The 23504-nt window shown below is 43.8% G+C and overlaps 1 protein-coding gene across 2 annotated transcripts in view; it reads left to right on the forward strand.

Annotated features, from left to right (window-relative positions):
- The first annotated feature begins 489 nt into the window (after window positions 1-489).
- Window positions 490-23504, forward strand: part of LOC138514139 (uncharacterized) — a 338787-nt gene continuing 315772 nt past the window's right edge. The window contains exon 1 of one of the 2 annotated variants that reach the window (XM_069629438.1): window positions 490-1100. In XM_069629438.1, coding sequence (XP_069485539.1) covers window positions 689-1100 — 412 coding nt within the window. In that variant the 5' untranslated portion in view covers window positions 490-688. Of the gene's footprint in view, window positions 1241-23504 lie in introns of both variants that reach the window. The other variant, XR_011281880.1, reaches the window with a different exon arrangement.

A 23504-nucleotide genomic window follows, 5' to 3' on the forward strand; every position in this document is an offset into this window, starting at 1 on the left:
CTTCTTTGTTTAACTTCTTTTGTTTTGCTATAAAACACGGGATATTAACGCTCTGGAATAGCCGCAAGTAGCAGCCATCGGCGTTTGGGAGTTGAACTAAACAGCGAGAGCGGTGGCCATCTTAGTGATGGGAACTTGAAGCGCAACAAAAATTGCAGCAGCCTACCATCTTTATGTGGGTGACACGAAAATGAACGGAATATATAAGGGGTTTGTGACAGCATGTTGAGTAAGCTAGAACATCGCGCTCGTCTCTGAATGCCAGTTTCCATTTTATAAACAGGAAATGAACGAAACTTACGATTGGCACCTGAACACTATTTCTAAAGGTGTTTAGTACTGTGAAGTTTGACAGCTTTCTAGTGTCAAGTATGGAGCATCAGATCTGCGATTGGAAGACTAGTTTGAATGTCTGTTTTTTTTCTGACTTAAGATTGGGTATGGGTATGTCTATGTTTCAGTGATTGGTCGCTATATTCTTGCCTTCCAAGTGATTGGTTGTATTTGGGTTTCTTCGCACTCGGATTGGTTAAGGGGAGGGACATCGGTTTCCTGTTCTGTGATGCATGTCAAACAGAAACTCTACTTCTGCCTGCATCAGGTTGTTGCCGGAGTGCAAATGTCAAGGTGGCTCTTCCCCCACCCTCCATGCGGAGTGCACCTGTATAGGTGATAGGTGCCACGGGCTATGGCTTCTTCGCTAGAGCCAGGGGATTATGCAAGCCTCCGAAAAACAGGCAAGAGGCCAAGAAAGCCAAACTATACCTACGAGGAACTTCAGCTGCTGATCCACACGGTGCACCACAACTACGAGCTTCTGTACGGAGAGGGCCAGCGAAAGAACGACCAGAGGCGCAAGGAGGTTTGGCACCGGCTGGTGGAGTCCATCAACGGGCAGGGCGTAGTGGTGCGCACAAAAGACGAGCTGCAGCACAAGTACCGGGACCTGCGGGCTGAGGTGAAGAAAAAACTCAATGAGATCCAGCGCCAGGCGCGGAGGAGCGGAGACGGCATGCCAGTCTCACTGACCCTACTGGAGAAGCTCATCGCCGCCAACATCACCAAGGTCAACCGAGGCTTCCTGCACTGTTCCTTTCCTGGTGGGTGGTCTCCTCTTCACATTCCTCTACGGGGATCGCAGTAAAATAAACTCGGTGGGTGAATACACAGTGCTAGCAAGAAGCACTTAGGGCGGCCGCCAACTCTTGACCCAGGTGGTGTCATGGGAAGTAACATTACGGTAAGTGACATCACAGCACATGCCTGTGGGGAGAAACACTGCAGACGTTGCTTTTTAATCACGGCCTGCTAGCCACTAAAACGTGACGAATTGAAGGTTTTAAATTAATAATAACCACTAGCATTGCCCTGGGCAACCTTTCACACCACACACACATTGGTGGCAGGGCCGTGGTTTGTTTGCAACTGTCTGGTCCCCATCTATAATGGGACAAACGTGGTTTAAAAAAACGATAACACTCAAGGCAGCCAAGAGCAATTCTAGTGGCCAGAATTAATTCAAATCCACCAATCCACCACTTTTGTAGTGCAACCAATGGTTGTGCTTACGTTACATTGCACCACTTTTGATTTTACCCTACTTTCACCTCCATGACTATATTTCAGTTATATGAATCGTTATTTTTCACCTATCCTCAAGATGGGACATCCACAGAGTCATTAATTTAAATATAATTTGTAGGGTACCCAAGTTCGTTGATTCACCTACTGCAGAAAGCTGTGTGCAAGCTGCTTGTTGGATAGGCCAGCAAATAATACATCTGAGGCGGATACAATTAGTAACATTTTATTTATTTATTGTTCACTTGTTTGGCTCTTATACAATAAGAAAATACTGTTTCAAAGGTGAATGCCCGTCTAGTAATGCATGGGAAACAGAAAACAGACCCACTAGTAATGGGCTTAAGCACTTAAATCCCCCAGTAGGCTAAAGTTGGAGTAGTAGGGGGCACCTACATGTCTTGGATGGTGGAAGAGTGGCAGAGTAAAGCAATGTGTAGAAAGTAGCAAGGCTCATGACTAGTCAAGTAACCCAATGCTTAAAATGAGTTTCTTCTCCACTGTGCTGCTCAAAAACTGTGTAGCAGATGGATACCCTATGGCGTATAACCCCTAGTCTGATGTGGTTGAAACAAATATATATTACAGACTGACAAGCTCCTTTTATACATATACATTAAAGGAACAGAAGTGCTCCCTTGCCAACTAAATATTGTAGTACTTTTATTTGACTTGTCTGTTTGCAGCATGACTCACAGGTAATGGTAAAAACAAGTACTGAAGTAGAAGGGATGTATTTGACTTGTATTGTATTTGGTTAGTTTTATAGTGCTCTTACCCCAGTGGGGCCTCAATGCACTTTTTCCTTGGCTGAACGCCCTTGGTGACTGTAGTCAATGTGGTTGGAAAATTCTACGGGGGGGAATGCGTGTGTACCTGTTGCCGTTCTAGAACATGGGTGCCTGGCAAGGCTCGACTAAGCAGCCTAAGAAAGGTCAGACACGTGGGTGGGTGCTGTTGGGAGTTAGAGATAGATTGCTATTGTTGGGAGAGTCTATGCAAGACCAGCTATACCAAATTCTTTTTGGGTGGTGGTCGCTGTATGCTAGTGGCAGAGGTATTGAGGTACGTCCAGTGTTGTATTAAACATGAAGAAACAGACATGAGATACATGGCATGTTTAGGCTTAACAATTGTATTGAAATTCATAGAACTCTTTTTTTTTAATAATTAAACATCCTCAGCTAATCTATATCTATAACACCACCAAAAATGTTATGGTGGGATGAAAAGGTTTGGAAAAAAAACTTTCACCTAAAATGTGACAGTAGGAAAGTCCATTTGAATCAAGTCAAACATTCCACACCGCCACCTAGTAGCCATCGCTGGAAGTTCACTTCCAGTTCTGAGCCACAACAGTAAGGCATTGTGGGTAAGCAAATGAGCTCAGATGCAGACCTTTTTCTCCAGGAAATGTTCTTTGTGTAAGAGGGCAGTGCTACTTTGTACATAGCTTAATAACCCCAAGACAGACATTTGCAAGGCTGCAAGAACAACTATTTACCTGGTTTCACCGTTATTAGGGATCATCAGTGCAGTATCGTCCTGACAGCCTGTCTGAGCATTTGGCCATGTTTTCACAACACCAAGAAAGTTATGGTGGGTTTGGAAAAAAAAAATGTTAACCTGAAATGTGAAAGTAGCAAAGTCCATTTGAGCCAAGTCACACATTACACACCGCCACCTAGTAGCTATCGCTGGAAGTTCACCTCCAGTTCTGTGCCACAGCAGCAAGGCATTGTCGGTATGCACATTAGCTCAAAATGGTCCAACCACAAGGCTGTTGGGACTATACTGCACTGATGATCCCTAATAAGGGTGAAACCGGGTATGTTGTTGTCCTGGCAGCCTTGCAAATGTCTGTCTTGGGTTGATTAAGCTATGTATAAAGTAGCACTGCCCTCTTAGACAAAGACAATTTCCTGGAGAAAAAGGTTTGCATTTGAGATAATTTACATACCCACAATGCCTGGCTGTTGTGGCTCAGAACTGGAGGTGAACTTCCAGTGATGTCTATTAGGTGGCATTGTGGAATGTGTGAATTGGCTCAAATGGACTTTCCTACTAATATATAGAATCCAACATGGCGCCCGTTTCAAATGTTTTGATGCACCTCACGTTTTTAATTGAACAATCAGCGGATGCGTATGATGTCCGCAAACGCCACGCAGCTCTCTGTTACAGAAGTGTCAGCGGACACCAAATCAGGAATTGAGTTCATGGACCGAACGCAGATATCACTAATTTTGTTTTACCTACTTTATGGCCATTTTGAAAAAAACTACTGTACAGATTTACACCAAACTTGCAAAAGAACACTTTCGGCACCAAGCCCCTCATGCAACTTTGGTGCCAATTTTTGCAGCTGTTTGGGCTGTAGGTGTGAGCAAAATCTTTTTTCCATTATGTCTATGAGGATTTCAAAAGTTTTGGGACCCGTTACAACTTTGGCCCCCCCCTTGACCAAGTCACACCAAACTTCGCATAATCATTCAGAGGTTGCCATGTATATATTTTTTTTTGCAAAGTTTGGTGAGGATTCATCAAATGGCACCAAAATTATAAGCCGCCCAAAAAGTGCTCTTCCTAGGTTGAGCATCTTAACCATAACTACATGGCCCTGCTGCAGGCTGCGTTTTATATTTATGTGTATATGTACACTAACAAAAACATTGTTAAAGGGACGTTATGGTTAAGCTGCACTAGCAAAAACCTATCAATTTTAATGGGAAAACATTGTTACAGGGACGTTATGGTTAGAGGTAAAACCGAAAAACCCATGAAATTCGACAGTTATGGTAAGCTAAGCAACCATAACTCGTGCCACCAGTGTGCACCGCAAGGACTAACACCCATGACATCCAAGATGGCATCACAAATCTCATTCATCACATGTGCATTTGCTTTTAATAGGAAGCCTCCTCAAGGGATTGTTATTGTAATGGCGGCAGAAAACTATGAAAGACTATTGGAAGAACTATCATGAGACAAATATGTCATGGAGGAATGCATTGCTATACACACCATAGTATTACACACTTCTTCACTGTACATGAAGGAACTCATGTGCAAACGCACCCATTGTCTGCACCATGCCTCATGGAAGTGTAACCTTCAAAATCTTTCCATGTTACATAGTAAAATCATGAATGCATTCGTTTTAGAGTTTCGGGTACTTTGAAACATGTAAGAAGTAGCTACCATTGCCTTTATAACTACATATTTGCACTACTGCACAGAAATCATAAAGACAGCATAATGCATACAAACATGACCATATACAAGGAATTAAAGTAAGCTAAAAAGGAGCAATATTACCAGAAACTGTTCACATAACTGATTAACTTCATGCACAGAAACCAGTGCTGTTTTACAGTTTCCTCTTCCCCTATATGTATATGTATCATATAATATGAGTGAATCGTAAGGAAAGGTGTGTAAGAACATATGATAAGGGTGCTGTACACAAATAACTTTTGAATGGTTTGTTCCTGACTGTTATTGAAGAAAAGCACCTCCTCTACTTAGGGTAGTGAACAAAACAGAGGGAGCCACACATGTGATGTCATGAATGAGATTTGTGATGCCATCTTTGATGTCATGGGTGTTAGTCCTTGCAGTGCACACTGGTGGCACGAGTTATGGTTGCTTAGCTTACCACAGCTGTTGAATTTTGTGGGTTTTTCGGTTTTACCTGTAACCATAACTTCCCTGTAACAACATTTTTCCATTGAAATTCATAGGTTTTTGCAGCGCAACTTAACCATAACGCCCCTTTAACAATGTTTTCGTTAGTGCATTTCATAGGTTTTTAGTAGGGTACTGTAAGCAGAATGTTGCTTTAGCATACCGTTTTCTGTAAAGAGGAAAGGTATTTGCTACGGTCACATAACCATACCGTCCCGTTAACAACGGTTTGTTACTGGTTCCTTGCCTGCCCTCATGATAACCGTGTGGAAAGGGCAAATTGTCTGGTGTATGTATCCATTTGCGCTACCCCTTACTTTTCCGAATGGAGTTGGTGTATCGTACCAATTACAGATGTACATAGTAAATGTAGTTTAGTGGGTCAGGAGGCTCTCTTTTTCTGTTAACAGCACATGATAAATCTGTACCGCACACTACTGTCCGAGATAACCACAGATGAGCAATATGGACGTTTCCTAGGGACACTGCATCTGGTTGTCGTTTGTACAATCACCCTGCAGCTATCCTTAGGGCTCCATTAGTGGCCGCATGTCCGCATCTTCGAATGCACTTGTAAGTAGTTGTGGAAGGGCACGTGTTTCCGTTCCACACCTAGACCCATGTATAGGTCATCCACTGTATGCTGGTAACACCGCCCCTGTCGCTAGCCCAACGGATTCATGCACTAAACTACCGAATTTAAAGTACTGCTGCCGACTTCGTGGGTGGCTCTGCAAACCTACCAATGTGTGGCTAAAGTACTCCTTACTGTATAACGGCAACTGGTAAACAAGCAACACCAATCTGCAGTGTCACGTGGGCGTGGTAAATGTCGCATTACTTTGATTTATCTGCTGTTTGCCTTTCCATGACCCGCGGCAGTGTGACGGAAAGTATCAAGAGGAGGCCTACCAGTCGTGCAGTTGAAGAAAACATGTAACTGCAGGTGGGACAGTTTGTACTAAGTCTGCAAAATGGCAAAGCTGATGCACCTTCCTCACGCACATACTAGTGCATTTAAAGCCAAATAGGGAAGCAGCAGAATATGCAGAGCGCAAACAACCTTCGTGGTGGCTAGAAAGCGCTGTTGCTGCATGGGTTGCACACAATAAATGGCTTCCTGCTGCACGTAATGAAGCTGTGTTTCCTGTTGTTGTAAACATTCTTGTATTCCACAATGTATGCATATCCGTGAATGCTACCCCTAACACTAATGGCGTAGCATAAAGTGTTTATTATGCATGTGACAACAACTGAAATGAAAGCACATGGGACCAGTGGGCAGGTTACCGTCCTTCCAACAATTACGTAGCCTACTTTCATGTACAGCATTTCCCACATCTGCTGCGGGCAACAAGAGGGGCACTCCTGTAGGGCAGCAGAGCTGTAAAACAACCTTAGCAAACCATGTGCCGCACTACAGACCCTTACCCGACAAAGGGCATTGTATTGTGAATGTACTGGAATGCGCTACTGTACAGAGGGAAGGTACTTTGAAGTGTGTGGGACCGGTCCTTAAAGGAGCATTACAATGACTGGCGCCTATGTACGTGAGGGCCACCCAATCATTCTGTCTCCCGGCACATCCCCCTTTAGTATCCAGGTAGGTGCTGCCCCTTCTGTACCGGACCTTTGCTGTTGTTCCTTCTGTGGTTCTGTTTCATGTGTGAGAACACCATACTAAATGCAAATGAACTGGGAAAGGAACAAAAGGTAAATAAAGAAGGCGCCTTTCACAGATCAACAACGGAATTGCCAATGCATGCATGCAGGGCTGGACACGTGGCCATGTGGTAAACACTGTAGTTGAATTGGTTAGAAAAGGGGTCGCTGTACAAATGCGTTTTCAAGAAAGTCACAGCGCAACACTAACTACAAAAAAATATGAATACTTTCAAGAAGGGCACCAAACTAATGTACATGGGGGAGTACAAAAATCGGGATTCCTGGCACACTAAGATGAACGTTATCGCTGATGAAAAGTATTTGTGCTGTGAAACGTCATATTCCCAAGGGCGAAGTATGTCATTGGCACATGTCGAAGAAAGGCAGAAATACACTTCTTTCCAATGTACATCGCTGTCTGCATTCATGGACCAAATAGAAAATGACGCTCCCACATCGGTGTCTGCATAATGCAGTAAAAACGTATGTAAGAGATCGGAAACAAACGCATGAACTGGGCAAGTGCCTCCTTCATCGCAAACTACACTGAAACTTGTGTAACATGCTGTTCAATTTTCCCTGCACAATCAACAACAATAATATCGGCATGAATGCATATCACCAATGTGTCACACAGAGAAACCAAAATCAGGCACTTCATTGTAGCTACTCCATAGCAGTACACATGCATATCATAGATTGCAAAATGAGTAGCCACTGCACAGTATTTTCCATTCACTTTCAGTCAATGTATGTCAGAATCCCCTAAAACCCGGACGATGTGCCTCGTGAAACACGCAGCCATAGCTGCACCCTCTGCATTTCTGTCCACAAATACACTGTGTAGCACAGTCTGTCCGTACACACCACACCCATAAACTTTGTTGCCTAATCCCGTAGTTTCTGCAGGCCCATATATGGGTGTCCTCTGCAAAAGGTGCGTATGTAACACGTGCTGGGCGCACGCAGGAGTGGGGGAATAACTTTGCACCAGGGGAGCAGACGTTGTTAGTTGTGGTGGCTCTTAAAAGAACCTTTGGGATTTTTCTTTTTTTTTTGTTTTTTGTTTTTTTAAAGGTGCTTTCATAGAAACACTGTTTTTTGATGTTTTCATACATAAATGTGTGTTTTCAACATTAGCTCACATTCTTACAATAGGCTCTTCAGTGCAGTTTGTAGATTGCGGAACATTTAATTGCCACTGTACGACAAAGACATGCCATTTATGGAGAAAAGGTGTATGTATCGTGAATCAATGTTCTCATTCTCACAGTAGAACATTCCAGCAGCATTTAAGAAGTCACACATGCTTCTATTGATGCGACCCCTTCCAACTTCTAAAAAACAAAAGATTTTGTGAAAAAAGCCCTATGCTGGAATTGTGCATTCCTTTTCAAAAATTAATTATTCAAACTGTCATCTGGGGTGTGCTGCAGCAGTGGGGAGGGTTAGGTGATTATTCACTGTCACCTAAAGTAATGTATAGAGACGTGGGTGGGTGTCCTCACTAACTGCGCTCACTTGCTAGAGTTAGACAACAACGTGATGACGTCATCACATCAAACGTTGACTTTAACAAGCGGATCATGTGACCCACGACTTTGATCTGCATCTATACACGGACTTGGACACGCCGCGGCTCTCCGGGCACTAAAGTAAGTGTTGTATTCAGATTTAACAACTACTCAATCTTTCTAAAGTTAAATAGTTGCAATTATTCGAGGCATGGCGCTAACAGATTGTCATGTCTATGATTAATCATTTCACAACGCTCGAATAACAAGAGCATCTGGAAAAGCACGTTGACTCTAATAAGCGGATCATGTGATCCACGGCTTCGATCTGCATCCAAACACGGACTTTGATACGCCATGTTTTGCACGGGCACCAAAGTAAGTGTTGTACTCATATTTAACAACTATTGAACCTTTCTAAAATTGAATACTTGCATTTAAGTCATGGTCCTAACAGACTGCCATGTCAACAACTAATTATTACAGAACGCTCGAACAACAAGAGCATCTAGAAAAGAATCTCCAGAATTCGGTTCCGCTGGAGCAAGCTTTCTCCATATGCCGTCACGATAATACAGCTGGAAAACATTTCCGTATGGGGCAAAAAGAAAATTGAAGGTATGAAATGGCAATTTATACAAATAAACTTTGGTAACATGTATTGCCATAGGTAAAACAAATGCTCACTAGCACGCCCGTATGTGTTATTCCTACTACAGGGGCAGACAATCCAAACTGTACATCCGGGTCGTAATATCCCTATTCATCAGCATAAGTGGATTTGCTATACGGTTCTCATACATCGCTTAAACCTTCTTGAGCTCGCTTGAAGAAATTGCCCAGGTAACATTAGAAACAGAGGTTATAATGTGAACAGGCATATTTAGAAATCTATCTAAAAATAAATATATTTGTTTATATTTTTGGACCGCCTACCTCTCATTTATCGGACTAAGCCCCCATATACTCTGTATCTATGCTTCTCAGATCAGGGCCTTGAAACTAGGTTCATTTGAATTAACAATAGATTAGTGAAAGAAGAAAGATATATATATATATATCAATCTAAAATAAAAAAATGAACTATATCCTGTCATTGAAAAGGGGTACACTGAGTACATAATAATAATGTGCCCATGATGCACATTCAGATATTTGCGAACTGGTTGGAGATATTAAGAAAAATGAGGCAACACTATCACTAAGCCGGTTTTTATGTTTATGTTTAGATATAACGGATGACAAAAAACACCACCCTTGAAAACACGACATCCAACATCAGGTGTCCTCTGTGTGTCCTGACGAAAGCCTTAGTCGGATCATCAGCTGCCCGGTTATAACAGTTAACACGTATTATCCAAGTGTTTTACATATCTAAGGCTGGAAACAGAGTTACCTCTGTCGACACATCTTATAAAAAAATCATTGACTTGTTTATGATTGGAAGTCACCTTGTTATACTAACATCACTTTAAGTTGACAATGAGCTTTATTAAGTGTTGCTACTTGCCAACAGATTGATTTGTACGTGTATATATTTTTGAATTTACTGTGTTTTACTATGATCATATATTGCTATATGTTGTTGTGGTTTTTTTCCATTTTCTTTTAACAAATATGGACCTTTGATGTCCTTGCTTTTTAGCATGTACTAGATAAATAAAATCGGTTATATATTTTGCAATACCAGGCTCTTGTGCACATCTTGTGATATATGCTTCCACACAAGATTTTTCAGTTATAGTTGCCTCCTACTAATCTAAATCTTCAACCCGTATGTTGACATCAATAGGTAGCTTGTTTCTGGGACTCTTTTGTCTTTCTCTTTCATAGAATATACAGCATCTTAGTGTGTAGTACGAGTGCTCTCTTATTTTCGATTTACCTGTGACTTTCAAAGCGTAATGTTTGTTTTTCTTATAGTATGTGCATGTCGCTTGCGAAATATGGTGCCGGTTGGCTCATCTTGATAAGTTTGCAGGTAACTGAAATGTTAACAGAAATACCCGTAAAGTTCGTAAATATAGGTGATTGGATTTGCGAAAGGGTTAGCCTTTAGAAACTAAATTTATGAGATTCGTTTACAAGGTATCACTTACCAGGTTTATCGCATTGTTGCATTCAGCAATGATACTTTCTGCTTCCTTGCAGAGTTGAGGTACGCTGTCGGAAGGCGTATGTCTTCGCCTTGTGAGTGCCCGTTGCTATGGTATTCTGTAATTCGCTTCCGGTAATGTGATGGATCACATGATCGGTTCCTTGCATAGCAACCAACCCCTTTCTGGAAATGCTTTTAGAAGCGGATTAACTACTTGTAAAAGTTGCATTGAGCTATGATTGTTGCAATATAGTGTATGAACCCTTCTGTAACCATGCTGGAGACATATTAACTGTATGTGTGAAATATTGAGTTTGCAAGTCTGCACAAAGTCTGTATCTTAATTTTATTTTATTTCAAACCGAAGTTCGAAAAGGCAGTCTAACGTGAGTCGGCTAAGACAGTTAGATTTCTAGTCTAAAGATGAATGTTGTGAAACAGGATTATGCCAGCAGGACTCCTGGCAGAGGTACTGTGTCTGGGTGAAGAGATGGAGCTGTGAATGCTAGAACCAATAGATGCAATATTGCAGTGTTAAATGAGTAATTATATGCAAATCCACATAGTTGTAATTGGTGAAAAGTGCATAGAGACAAGTTTCAGGTGCAGCAAAGAGTAGTAGTAACCTTGATAAGTAATGGCAAATACAGTGAAATACATTTCTGACTTGTAATTAAATCTTAACCAATTGCGGAAGATATATATTTGGGTGTTATAGCATTGGGTGAATTGGACAACTAATTTAGAGAAAGACATTGAGCTCATGTTCCTGATTGAGTCAGAGTGAAAGACAGTGTAATTTGCATATCATGCCCGCAGACTCTCAACTTAGCGGCCTGGCTCCTGAGGTCATAGAGTATCTCCAACCTCCACAGAGATTCATGTATATACTAAAGGAAGCAAGAAAGACTAACACCAGACATTGCTACTCCAATAAGTGGAAACGCTTCATCATCTGGTGCAATTCCAAGTGCATCAATCCTACTGACTACTCTCCTACTCATATTGTATTATACCTGAGTCACTTATTAGACTCGGGTCTAGTTTTTAATTCCCTGAAGGTTCACTTAGCTGCACTCTCAGCCTACACCACGTCCCAACAGAAGGTGTTGTGGTGGAAGATCCCAGTTATCAAAGCTTTCATGGAGGGGGTTAAAAGAATTCATCCCCCCATTTCTAACCCGGCTGGGACCTAAATGTGGTATTAACCAGACTTATGGGGTCTCCTTTTGAGCCTATGCATAAGGCAAGTCTCAAAGCTCTTACATACAAAACCGTCTTCCTAGTGACAGTCACTTCATTAAGAAGAGTCAGTGAACTGCAGGCCCTTTCAATTCTAGACCCTTTTATTACAATTCACAGAGATAAGGTGGTTCTGCGCATTCAACCTCGGTTTGCGCCCAAATTTATTTCTAAATTCCATGTGAACCAGTCAATAGAACTGCCAACTTTCTTCCAGAACCCCACTAACATAGCGGAAAGAAGCCTACACACACTGATGTGCGCAGGGCAGTCATGTACTACCTGGAAAGAACTAAACCACTAAGGAAGAATAACCAGTTTTTTCGTTTCTGTGGCATCTGGTAGAGAAGGGGATCCTGTCTCTTAGTCAGCCATCTCAAGGTGGATTGTCAATGTCATCACACTGTTCTACACTCGTACTGCTCGCTAGTCTATGCACAGCATGTGATTCTAAGCAGATTAATAAGCATCAGAAGACATGCATTACTTACCGCAATAGCATTTCTGATGATTGTATCTGCTTAGATTCACATGCGGCCCACCCTTCATCCCCGCGTGGATGGAAGGAACATGGACCTCTTACTACTTCTCTCTTTTCTGTACTCACTCACGATAGTTATAAGCCTCCCTCAAGGCAGAAAAAATGCAATCGTAGGGGCCTCGATGCATGAGGGATTTTGGGTAAACTACATGTCACGTTAGGGATAGTGTTACAGGCACGCCCATGTCAACGTCCCCTTTTGATCCTCGAAAGACAAGATGCAATACTCTGCGGTTATCACTAGATGTCGGACTATATGCACAGCATGTGAATCTAAGCAGATACAATCATCAGGAATGCTATTACGGTAAGTAATGCATGTTATTTTATCACGATACTGGGGTAATTTTTTGCATGTGCGATCAAGAGTTGTATCCATCAGATAGATATTTTAACACCTTCCTTTTGATTCTGGTGTATTTCAAAAATAAATTTTTTAGAGGTCTCTTTTTTCCCTTCCTTTATCTTGATATCATATGGCATTTATAACATGCCTCATTACAAGTGTTTCTAGGCCCCACCTACCTATTTCCCAAACACCTTACCTCTCCTCACCTTTTTCACCTGTACTCACTCATACACTCTCAATCGTGCACTCATTGTTATACTTGCCATTTTTTCCTCGTCCACCCTATCTCAGACACACTGGCCTTCTCTTCCAGCCCACCCGTTTACACCAATTTTACACACTGGCCCTCTCCACAGGCCTGTCTGTTAATTGCCGTTAGTAAATAAATGGCCTTTTCCACAGGCCCACCACCTTAACAATTATGCATATGTTAGTGGGTCGAGCGAGGGGTTGCTCCAATCTCCATTCAATCGCGCCCCTACACGTATTGTGCTGGTCCTCCAATATTTACATATTAGTTCAGCTCTGGTCTTTCCGCTCCTACCGTAGCCACACAAAACACTGAAAACAAATGAACAAAAATAAATCCACCTACTAACGAACAGCTACTGTAATTATAAAAAAACACTGCTTTCTCTACACAACCTCCAATATCTCTTAACCGTATATAAAAAAAAGACGCAACTATAGCAATCGCCTGCACTACGCTCAACTCTCGTCTAACAAGGTCTGCCACCTTACTACACAACCCTTTGCTCTTAACACAGATGTGCCACCGCCCGCCCACTCCCCATCGGGTAAGCGGACCTAATATTTACCACTACTATGGCCGGTTGCCCTCCACCTCTTGAGGGTGCGTCCTATACACGATAAAAATAATCCCTCCCCTTGCGCATTTGTGCACGGGTACACTCCACTATCCTTTTTGGAGATTCTCAAATCACTCAACCACGATTTTTCATTTATAGGCCTGCAGTGTCTTCTGAGAGCGGGGAGTGCTGAGACCAGGCAGACCTTTGAGAAGTCTGCATCTGCACAGCCTCCTCGTTGTAGCGCTGTACTTCTGATCTACAAATGCTGTCCCACACCCTCCCGGAGCACAGCTGGAATACCTCGTCTGGTTGGGAAAACTGGATCTTGTTGGGGCCTCCAACAATGTGCTAAGGGTCGTTTTAGGAATTCACCAATTATTAATACAAAAAGGAGCCTACACAGTGCAAGAATTAAAACAATTTAATCAGGATCCAGACACAGCTGGAAAAGCAAGATTCATACAGAATGGTGGAACAGAAATGCATAAAAGCGCTGAAAACAGTACGCCCCTAGCAATCTAATTACATTTATGCAACATTATGTTAGTCTTCCTTACAAGCTAATTGGTGGGACAACGTCATTCCCTTATAGAAATACATTAATTCCACATCAATGATTGGGCTCAGCACTATGCACAACTACTTCTTTGCCGTCACATACCAACCCACATTTCTTACATCACCAGTGCTAAAACATTGAGTCATTGAGCTGACCAGCAGATCTTTATCCATCTACCGCCAGCCAGCTCCATCCGTTTCTCATGAGAACATCTTCGATCATGACACCAGAAAAAGCCTTGAACCACTGTAATGTTGCATTTTGAGAACTCTCCAGACTTTTTCCCAGGCCTGGATGTGCTAAAGGGAAACTTGAATCCGCCATTGGGCACTTTGAAACTGTCAGTAGACCAGTTTTTGTATAATAATTTGCCGAATTATAAAACGTTGTGCTTTCACTTCCTTTCTCTTGGCACCATGATTTTGCTGCCTGCCCCTGAATGTATCTGAGGCTTCTCGTTTTCTCACTGTGTTATCCTGGGAGCGTGTCAGTTTTAATGTGCTTTTTGCTTTTTCAGCTACTGAACACGTTAACAAAAAAGGGTTTTCTCTAAGAAGACCTACTCTTAGGCCTGTTTACAGCACGTCTACCTTTGGTATAAATCAATGCATACTTACCTGTAACTCGTGTTAGCACCTACTTTTTATTAATGTATTTTTACCTATTTATATAGATCTCTGATGCATAATCATTATAGGCGTTCTCCAGCCTAGCACATAAATGTAGCCGTACAGCCGTCAATCAATGCCCTCTCCATGCCTTTCAATTACTCCCGCAACTGATCGGCTTGAGCCTTTTTACCGCACTGAACTTGAATTTTCACTACAATTACAAAGACTGAGCAGCGAACGCTTCAGTCTAGTTTTTGGGAAATTAATGATCAGACCGGGAACTTTAAATATGGCCTTGTCGCAGCTGACAGCAGGCTGGAGAGAGGAACGATGCAGCCGCTGAATCACCTTGCATACCGTAAGCTTGCTGAGCATCACGTTGAAGGCAGGGACGCCATGGCAGAAGTCGGAGCGGCAGACCCGATGAAGGAACTGAGAAGGCAAGGTGGGAAGGGTCCACCGTTTAAGGAGAGAAAGCCGTGTGAGCCGTGCAGCACTACAACCGACACTATGGGACTGCAGCGCTGGAGGAAGCACACTCGAAGCAATGCAGAGAGGAACGAAGAGGCACAGCAGAAAACCGGTAAGCCCTGGGAAGAAAGTAGGATTACCGGGTTGTCTGAGAATAACGGTTGCTGTGAAACAACAACAGAAACAACCAGTGAACCTAGAAGACACGAGTAGGTTACCGGGTGGTTGAGTACCAAGGCCTGCACTAAGGCCAATCGCCTGTCCCAGCCTGTGCCTATTCATCCCCCATGCACCGGAGGAGTTGGAGCCCATCCGAACACTGCAGGAGCAGTGCAACGCCTGGGAGAGAAACTGGAGCTTCTCCCCCCACATTGAGGTAGGCCCGTGGGCTCAACCATATTTTTACCGAAAAGTTGCCGAAATTCCTCTAAAAGCGCTATTGAATGCGCATTGCCCCAATCTTGCCAGAGGTTTCTGCACCATATGCTGCAAACCGCGCTACATAGCGTAATTCTACTTTTAAAAGCTGATCCCTGACTTGCACATCTTGTCGGCGCCATTCCAAGATTGCCGCCCGACATCTCTAAATTGCCTGCTTCCTTGTTCTGGGTCCTCCCAGGCTGCAGGATCACCCATTGGCTGCCCGGCATTCTTATTGACCTATCCGGAAGCCGGCAGGTGTAAACCGGCCTCCAGCACCAAGGCCTGCACTAAGGCCAATCGCCTGTCCAAGCCTGTCCACGCCTTCCCAGCCGTCGGCCGGACTCTCTGCCCCACGGCCGCCCTACCCCTGGATGAACATACTAAAGTACTCTGAAACTCTGCTAGGCACGCCGCTCCCATTACAATTGTTTAACTACTGAAATCCGTCCCTGAAGGCTCTGTCTGCCACTAACTGCCTGTTGCCACCTTTTACTGTGCACCCCCATCCAGACCACGCAAATCGTATCTAGCCATGGTGCATGCACTGTATTTTCTTTTGCTGAATTGCTACCCACTTGTGTCCTGCCATCATTTAGCCTTTGCCTGCCCTACATGGATAATCAAATCTAGGAACTCTACTTTTTGTTGAACTGCTACCTACCTATGTCCTGCCACTGCGCAGCATTAGTCGCATGATCTCTCTGTCATCGCCTGTCACACACCAGCTGCACGCACCCACACAGCCACTCTCCACTATCATGATGCCCAAGAGTTCACCCTCCACTCACAGAATAGACACATACTCCTGCTCTCTCCCTGCCACACTCCGCCCAGTCAGCCTAACAGCCCTCTATATAGTCCTCATAATAATGGCCCTTATGCCTCCCCATGTACACCCAGCACACCACACCCAGCACCCGGCACTTAATTCACACGCCACAGCACCAGACTATAATATCACACAGTCTCAGCCACCTAGCCTAGCTGTTAGACTCCACAATCTCAGAAATCGATCACTTCCTAGGTACTTACTCTGCTCACCCACACCCATCACATCAAGAAATACCAGATTAGGCACCCGCACTGCACCACTACCCCACACCAAGATGAGCAAATGCACTGCCCCTCTCTCCCCACCACCCCAACTTGCCTCAACTCTACCACGCACTAAGTCCTTCACTACCACACACCACAACAAGCACACTTCACCCCATACTAGTATAAACAAAAATGTTAAAGGCACACAATACCCACCTCTCAAATGTGCACTACTGAACGTACGCTCCCTACCTGCACATGCCTTAGAGATAAATGACCTATTATCCACACACAATCTGGATCTTCTATGCATCACGAAACCTGGCACAATGATGCCTCCTGCCCAGTCATTGCACTAGCCCTACCCCTACCCCCCAGGCTACTAGATCCTTAGGCAAGTTAGACCTGATAGGATTGGAGGGGGAGTCCCCCTTATCCACAAAGACTCACTGTCCATTAGACTAGCAGACCATAGTACATGGGGTGGAAATGCTGATGAAATGCTGATATCCTATCAGCCAAGCTTACGCTCTCCCCCAATAATCTAATCAATATCCACATCCTATATAGACCTCGCGGACTCCCAGCAGACTTCCAAGAGCACCTCTCCCACCGGCTCAGTAACAACATTAAAACATCCTCCAAAATCCTTCTATTAGGAGACCAAAATTTAGGATACAATGATCCTCAGGACAAATCCGCCACAATCTTAGCTAAAGAACTCGCAGACCTAGGATTCTCCCAAGGAGTCCTCTCCCCCACTCACTCCAAAGGCCGCACCCTTGACTGGATCATGGATCACAACTGTGCATCCATCATTACCTCAAACACCGCCTTTCCATGGACGGACCACACGTGCATTGAATTCCTTATCCCCACCAACCCCACTCCCAAGACTCTCACCCACGCTCCACCTGCCATAACAAGAAGTTCTAAAAAAAACTCACGCAGACAACTTGCGACCCTACCTCAAAAACCCCTGCCTAGCACCACCTTTCTCTCAGGACCCAAATATACTATCAGCTATCTTTAATGATACTCTCACCAATGCCAAAGCAGGAAAGAAAAAAAATAATTTCACTGCAACTCTTGGTTCTCGGATGAACTCCAAACCCTCCGAGCACAAACGCATCAGTCACTAAAAAACTGGCAAACTGATCCCAGTGACCTAAATAAGAGCCTTTTCAAACAGATAGCCCTCCAATATAAAAATGCCATCTTAGTAGCAAAATCCAACTCTTTCAATGAGAGGATTTCAAAGGCCAATTACCAAGCTAAAGAATTATTTGCTTTCTTTAATGAACTAGTCACACCCCCGGCTACCGCAGACGAGATAACCAAAGACAAAGCCTGGTGTGCGAGAATCCAGTCCGCCATGCTCAACAAAATAAAACTCCTCCAGAATAAAATCCAAAACCACTGCAAAGCCCCCCCAAACCTAAAAGCTAACCGCCCTACACAAGCCAAGGGTAGTAACTTCAATCACACTCAATTTGTCTTCAGAGACATCACTGAACCTGAGGTCCTTGATCTCATCAAAAATCTCAAACCATCTCTTTGCAAACCAGACATCTGCCCTCCCAAAATCATCAAGGAATGCGCTAACGACCTAGCACTCCTGGTTACTGCCTTCATTAACGCATCATTCCAAACAGGAACTGTCCCAAACAATCTCAAGGAAGCCTGGGTGCCCCCACTTCTAAAAAAGGCCACACTTGACCCAGCGCAACCCAACAACTACAGACCGATAACGACAGTCCCGTTCCTCTTGAAAATCCTGGACAAAGCAGCTCATACCCAGATCCAATCATACATAGAAGCTAATTCCATACTAGGCAAAAGGCAATCTGGCTTCTGTGTCGGGCATGGAACAGAATCCGCCTTATTAGACCTAAAAAATCAAATCTCACAGATCATGAACAAAGGCAAACCTTCCCTACTCCTCCTTCTCAATCTATCAGCAGCCTTCGACCTGGTAGATCACCAAACACTCACCAACCACCTCACTCATGCAGCCCATTTCTCTAAACAAGCAGCATCCTGGAACACATCCATCCTAGAACGAAGAGCCATGAAAGTCTACTCCGACACAGCAAACGCAGATCCTTCCACCATAAACTGCGGTGTCCCCCAAGGATCATGTACAGCCCCCACCCTCTATAACCTCTTTACTAAACCCCTCTTCGACCTACTTGACTCCATGTGTGATGCAAATACCAACTATGCAGACGATACTCAAGTACTTATACCTCTATCTGGACTCTATCACCAAGACGCCACGGCCCTTCACAGCATCTGTGCTATTATGCAAGCATGGATGGCAATCAATGGCCTCTGTCTTAACAGGGAGAAGACTGAAATTCTCATCCTTGGGCAGAAAAACACAATAACGAAGCTAAGCTCCCAATACGCCAACTTCAACATAGACAACTCAACCATCTCAGTATCATCCTCCGTCAAGACTCTAGGTGTTCACATTGACGCAAATCTATCGACGACCAGACAAGTCAGCGCCATAGCCTCTGCATCAGCTCTCAGCACCAAACTCATCAATGCCATTAAACCCTACCTATCTGCTCCCAACCGTTTGGCCATAGCTAGAGCAACTATAGGCGCTAAACTCGATTATTGCAACGCTCTCTTAGCTGGCACCTCAGCCAAGAACATTCATAGACTGCAAAACACACAAAATAATGCCCTAAGAGCCGCTATGAGCATCCCTAGAAAAGACCATATATCCCATGCCAGACTTGAAGCACAGTGGCTACAGGTCAAAGACTGCATTACTCTGAAAATCCTCACCATCACACACAGATGCATCAACAACACTGCTCCCACATACTTATCTGAAGCAATATCAAGAACCACTTCCACTCGCCCCACCAGAGCTCAGTACACTAACCAGATACACATACCACGCATCAAGAGAGCCACAGCTGGAGGGCTTCTCATATATTGCACTGAAACTTTGGAACTCACTCACTGCCACCCTTAGAGCTGAAACTTCCATCTCTTGTCTTCCGCAACAACCTCAAGACCACTTCCCTCAACTAGCACTGCGATTTCCTCCTCTATTCCTGTCATGTATATTGTAATATAAACACAAATGTAATATAACTATATTGTAACCTTGTATATATATTGTATCCCTGCTCAAACTGCTCATTATGTAACAAATGCATGATTCATGACTCTGTAACTAAGCATTGTACTGTAACAAGTGCCACGATGTCCTTGGGCTGTTGTGCGCTATACAAATATGAATAAAACAAACAAATGAAAGGGAAACACTTCTCAAGAACGCTGTGAAATCAATACAGAAGGCAGAGTGTTGATAACATCAGTTACTGATGGGTTATTGGACCCCAAACGGGGAGGACAGAATATCCCATATGGCAATTATTTTCAAATTTGTTTATTGGCATTTGTTATCTTACAGTAAGACATATCGGCCTGCATTTAATGGCAGGTATAGCAATACTTGCTTAATAAACAGTAACATTTTTTTTGTTTTTTATTAGGGTAACTTAACAACATTTAACTGTCTCCTAGTTTCAACTTCTTTGCTCAAAAGTCTTGGCAAACATCATTGTGGGGCATCGGGAGCAGGGGAGGGGGGGTTCCAAAGTTTCAGGGGCTCGGCGTGACCTGTGTCTGTCTCTGCAATGGGTGTTGTGTTCCTGCAGCGCGGTGTGGTCAGGTCCTTTTTCATTCATGGGGGTTTATCATCTGGGGAGGAAAGCATGCTAATGGTTATTTCCTTCCATGCCTCCAAGGTAGAGCTTGATTCGTCGGTTGACCTGATGACGCTGTCCTCCCATGCTCTTGTTTCCGCGTTAATCCACCTTTCTAGTTCATTGCGCCATGCCTTATGATTCTGGCCTGTGGGTTTTTTCCAGGCCATGTCTTTTAGCTAGTATACAGGTCAAGTCCTTAGGTTTCACCCAGTGTTTGAGTTTGGCTGGCCTGGGGTGTGTTCCTAGGAGGCACTCCTCGGGGGACCACTTCTAGTTGGGGGAGCCCGCTTTTTCAAAGGTCTGTTTTATTTTCATCCATAAGGATTGCGATAATCCCATATGGCAATGACCTGGCCAGAAATGAAGATTGTGATGGAAGGTGTTAATGATAATCCTGGATAAAGAGAATACCAGGTGAAGTTGAGTATTTGTATCATACAGTGTTAAAGTAACAGAGTCGTGGCAAGAGAATAAAGCTAGGTGATGTTAAGACTCTGTGTAATATAACAAAGTCCTACGCACAGGAATACCCCTGGGGAAGTTAAAGATTTGCTCAACAACATGTTTGTGGAATAAAACCCTTGACAAAGAGAAAACCAGGTGAAGTTAAGTATCTGTACAACAAGGCGGTTATGAAATAAAAATCTTGGCAGGAGAGTATACCAGGTGAAGGTTAATGTTTGAGTAATGACGTCCTGGTAAGAGGGTACACCATGTGAAGGTAAAACAAGTGTGCAACATGACCTGGCAGAAGTATGCCCAGGTAGAGGTTGAATATTGTAGTCATAAAGAAAGAGAAAGCGGGTGATCCCAGGGAAAGGGTTGGGACACCGAAGCACTGTTGGGTTGTGTAGCGAAAGCCCTAGGCAGTGGGACTGGGGTCTGGGACCCACAGTACAAACTTGGTGAAGCAAAGCCAGAGAGAGGTCAAGGGGAGAGAAGTATAACCCCTCACCTCAGGAACTTTGTGAAGCTATAACAATACCACGTGTGTAAAAAGCCCTTGCAGGAGAGTATACCAGGCAAACCCAAGAGTGAGAAGGGAATCATAAAAGACCAGCAGAGAACGGTCTTTGGTTTAATGTACTATTACGCAACTACAAAGAAAATTCTGAAGTCCTTAAGGGAAGACATATCGCTAAAAGGACTTTAAAGTACAAAAGAAAGAAGAATCTTGGGGAGAGGAGCCAATTCCCCACAAGTGTTGAACCAGTAAAAATTAATCTTGAGAAAAACCTTTCTGTTGAATTTGAACTTTATTAAAGGAAGCAAAAGCTTGGGGAAGGGAGCCACTTCCCCACAAGTGTTGAACCAGTGAAATTGTATCTAAAGAATCTAGGGAAGAAAGCTAATCCATGGAACGTTCATGAGAAAAACCTTTTCGAATGGATAGTGTTCTGCTGCGTATTATCCTATGATATGATCTCTTACAGCTTCAGCTGCCTCGGAATAACATTTCTGCAGAGGGTGCCGTGCGTCAATGCTGTCGACTCGGTGTCCCTTGAGGGCTTCCATCTCGGAGCCGACGTCAGCAGCGGTATATATAGCACGCACATCACTTGTTGGCTTCAGTTTTGTTTTTCCACGATAGCATTTGCTTTGAGAATTATGGCACGCTTCAGTTTTTGTGAGAACTTTGTTCGAGCAATGGCCTTGTCTTCTGCTCCTTCAACACCAAAGACCGGGTTAAAAAAAGTGTTACAAGTGTGGCGCAAAGATGTCCCTCACGGACATCCATCGGGTGTGTCTGTGGTGTTTTGGCATCGAACATATAACGGCGGGCTATCAATCCTGTCTGTCGGTGGCTGGTAAGGCTCTGAAAGAGCGTACATGGAAACTAGTGGCGGGTAAGACCACTACTCAATCCCCTTCAATGACTGCATAAAAAAAATCATCCGATGAGTCAAGAGGTGACTCTCCTCGAAGGAAGAGATCAAAGAAACGATCATGCTCCAGGACACCATTCCTCATCATCAGTCGAAAAAAAAAAAATCATAGGACGCCCTCTTTGAGTTTGTCTGATTTCTCTCCACAGAGAAGTATAACCTGTCCAACTAAATCCTCTACTCCGGCTGAGTCGGAACATTTCAGACAGGAAAAATCTTTGAGAGAGAGAGGCCCCAACCCCCTCGAAGGAAAAGGTAAAATGCCATGGTCCTGTCGAACTGCATAAGGCAGACAAGGAAAGACCAAAGACTACATTCCATGCGCCCTCGAGCCTGGGACATAAATCAGAGACCCCTCAACATTTTTAAGATCTCGACAAAACAAGAAATCGTCGGACTCTTTCGACTCGAGGGTCAAGTCCTTTGAGTACTATGTCAAAGGCAAAATCACCTGAAAAGTAATCGAGGACGTTGACGCCATTGATGAAAAAGTCATTGACACCGGTGGTGTCGAAGCCATCTATGCCTGTGTCGAAACCATTGAAACCTTTACCTTCACAACCTAAAGAGATACAAAAATCATACAAGCCTTTACTGTAAAAGGACTTTTTCAAGTCTTTATCTTCAATCTATGAGGATTACGAACCCTCAGACAATGATACTCCACCATTTGGATTGCAACTGGACACACCTAACGTCCCAGAAAGTTGTATTTCTGAAGAATCCAGACATAAACATCTATATGAGAATCTGCAATCTGCTAGTGGGGTCGACACCTCACCGGAAATGGAATTTGGCAAGCCAGACCCAGCAGACCATGCTGATGCCGCTTATTGGCACCTGATGACCAGAGTCATTGATTTTCTAGGATGTGGCAGACCTGTTCCACCGTTTGAGCAAGACGACCTAACAGATATTCTGGATCAAGGTCTACAAAAGGATCCAATATTTCCTTTTCATATAGCTCTTCAGAAAAGGGTTATGGCAAATCGGGAGGTTCCTGAGTCCAGTCCAGCGGTAGACACAAACCTCACCAAAAATACAGGCCATCTAGTAGCAACCCTCCCTACTTATCTAGACACTCAACACCTGAAAGTCTAGTTGTTCAAGCAGCAACATCTACAAAAGATCCCACCAGATAGGGATAATAAATGCTTTAATGCCTGGAAAAGAAAGGTATCTTCTGCAGGAAACATCGCACTCAAGTCTGCTAATGCCACTTGCGCCCTAGCAAAATTCACGTTCACCCTGTTGGGACTGTGTAGCTATGGCGGCTGATCACATTCCGGA

Source organism: Ambystoma mexicanum, chromosome 12, assembly GCF_040938575.1.
Source record: "Ambystoma mexicanum isolate Mex_15411 chromosome 12, UKY_AmexF1_1, whole genome shotgun sequence".
NCBI lineage: Eukaryota > Metazoa > Chordata > Amphibia > Caudata > Ambystomatidae > Ambystoma > Ambystoma mexicanum.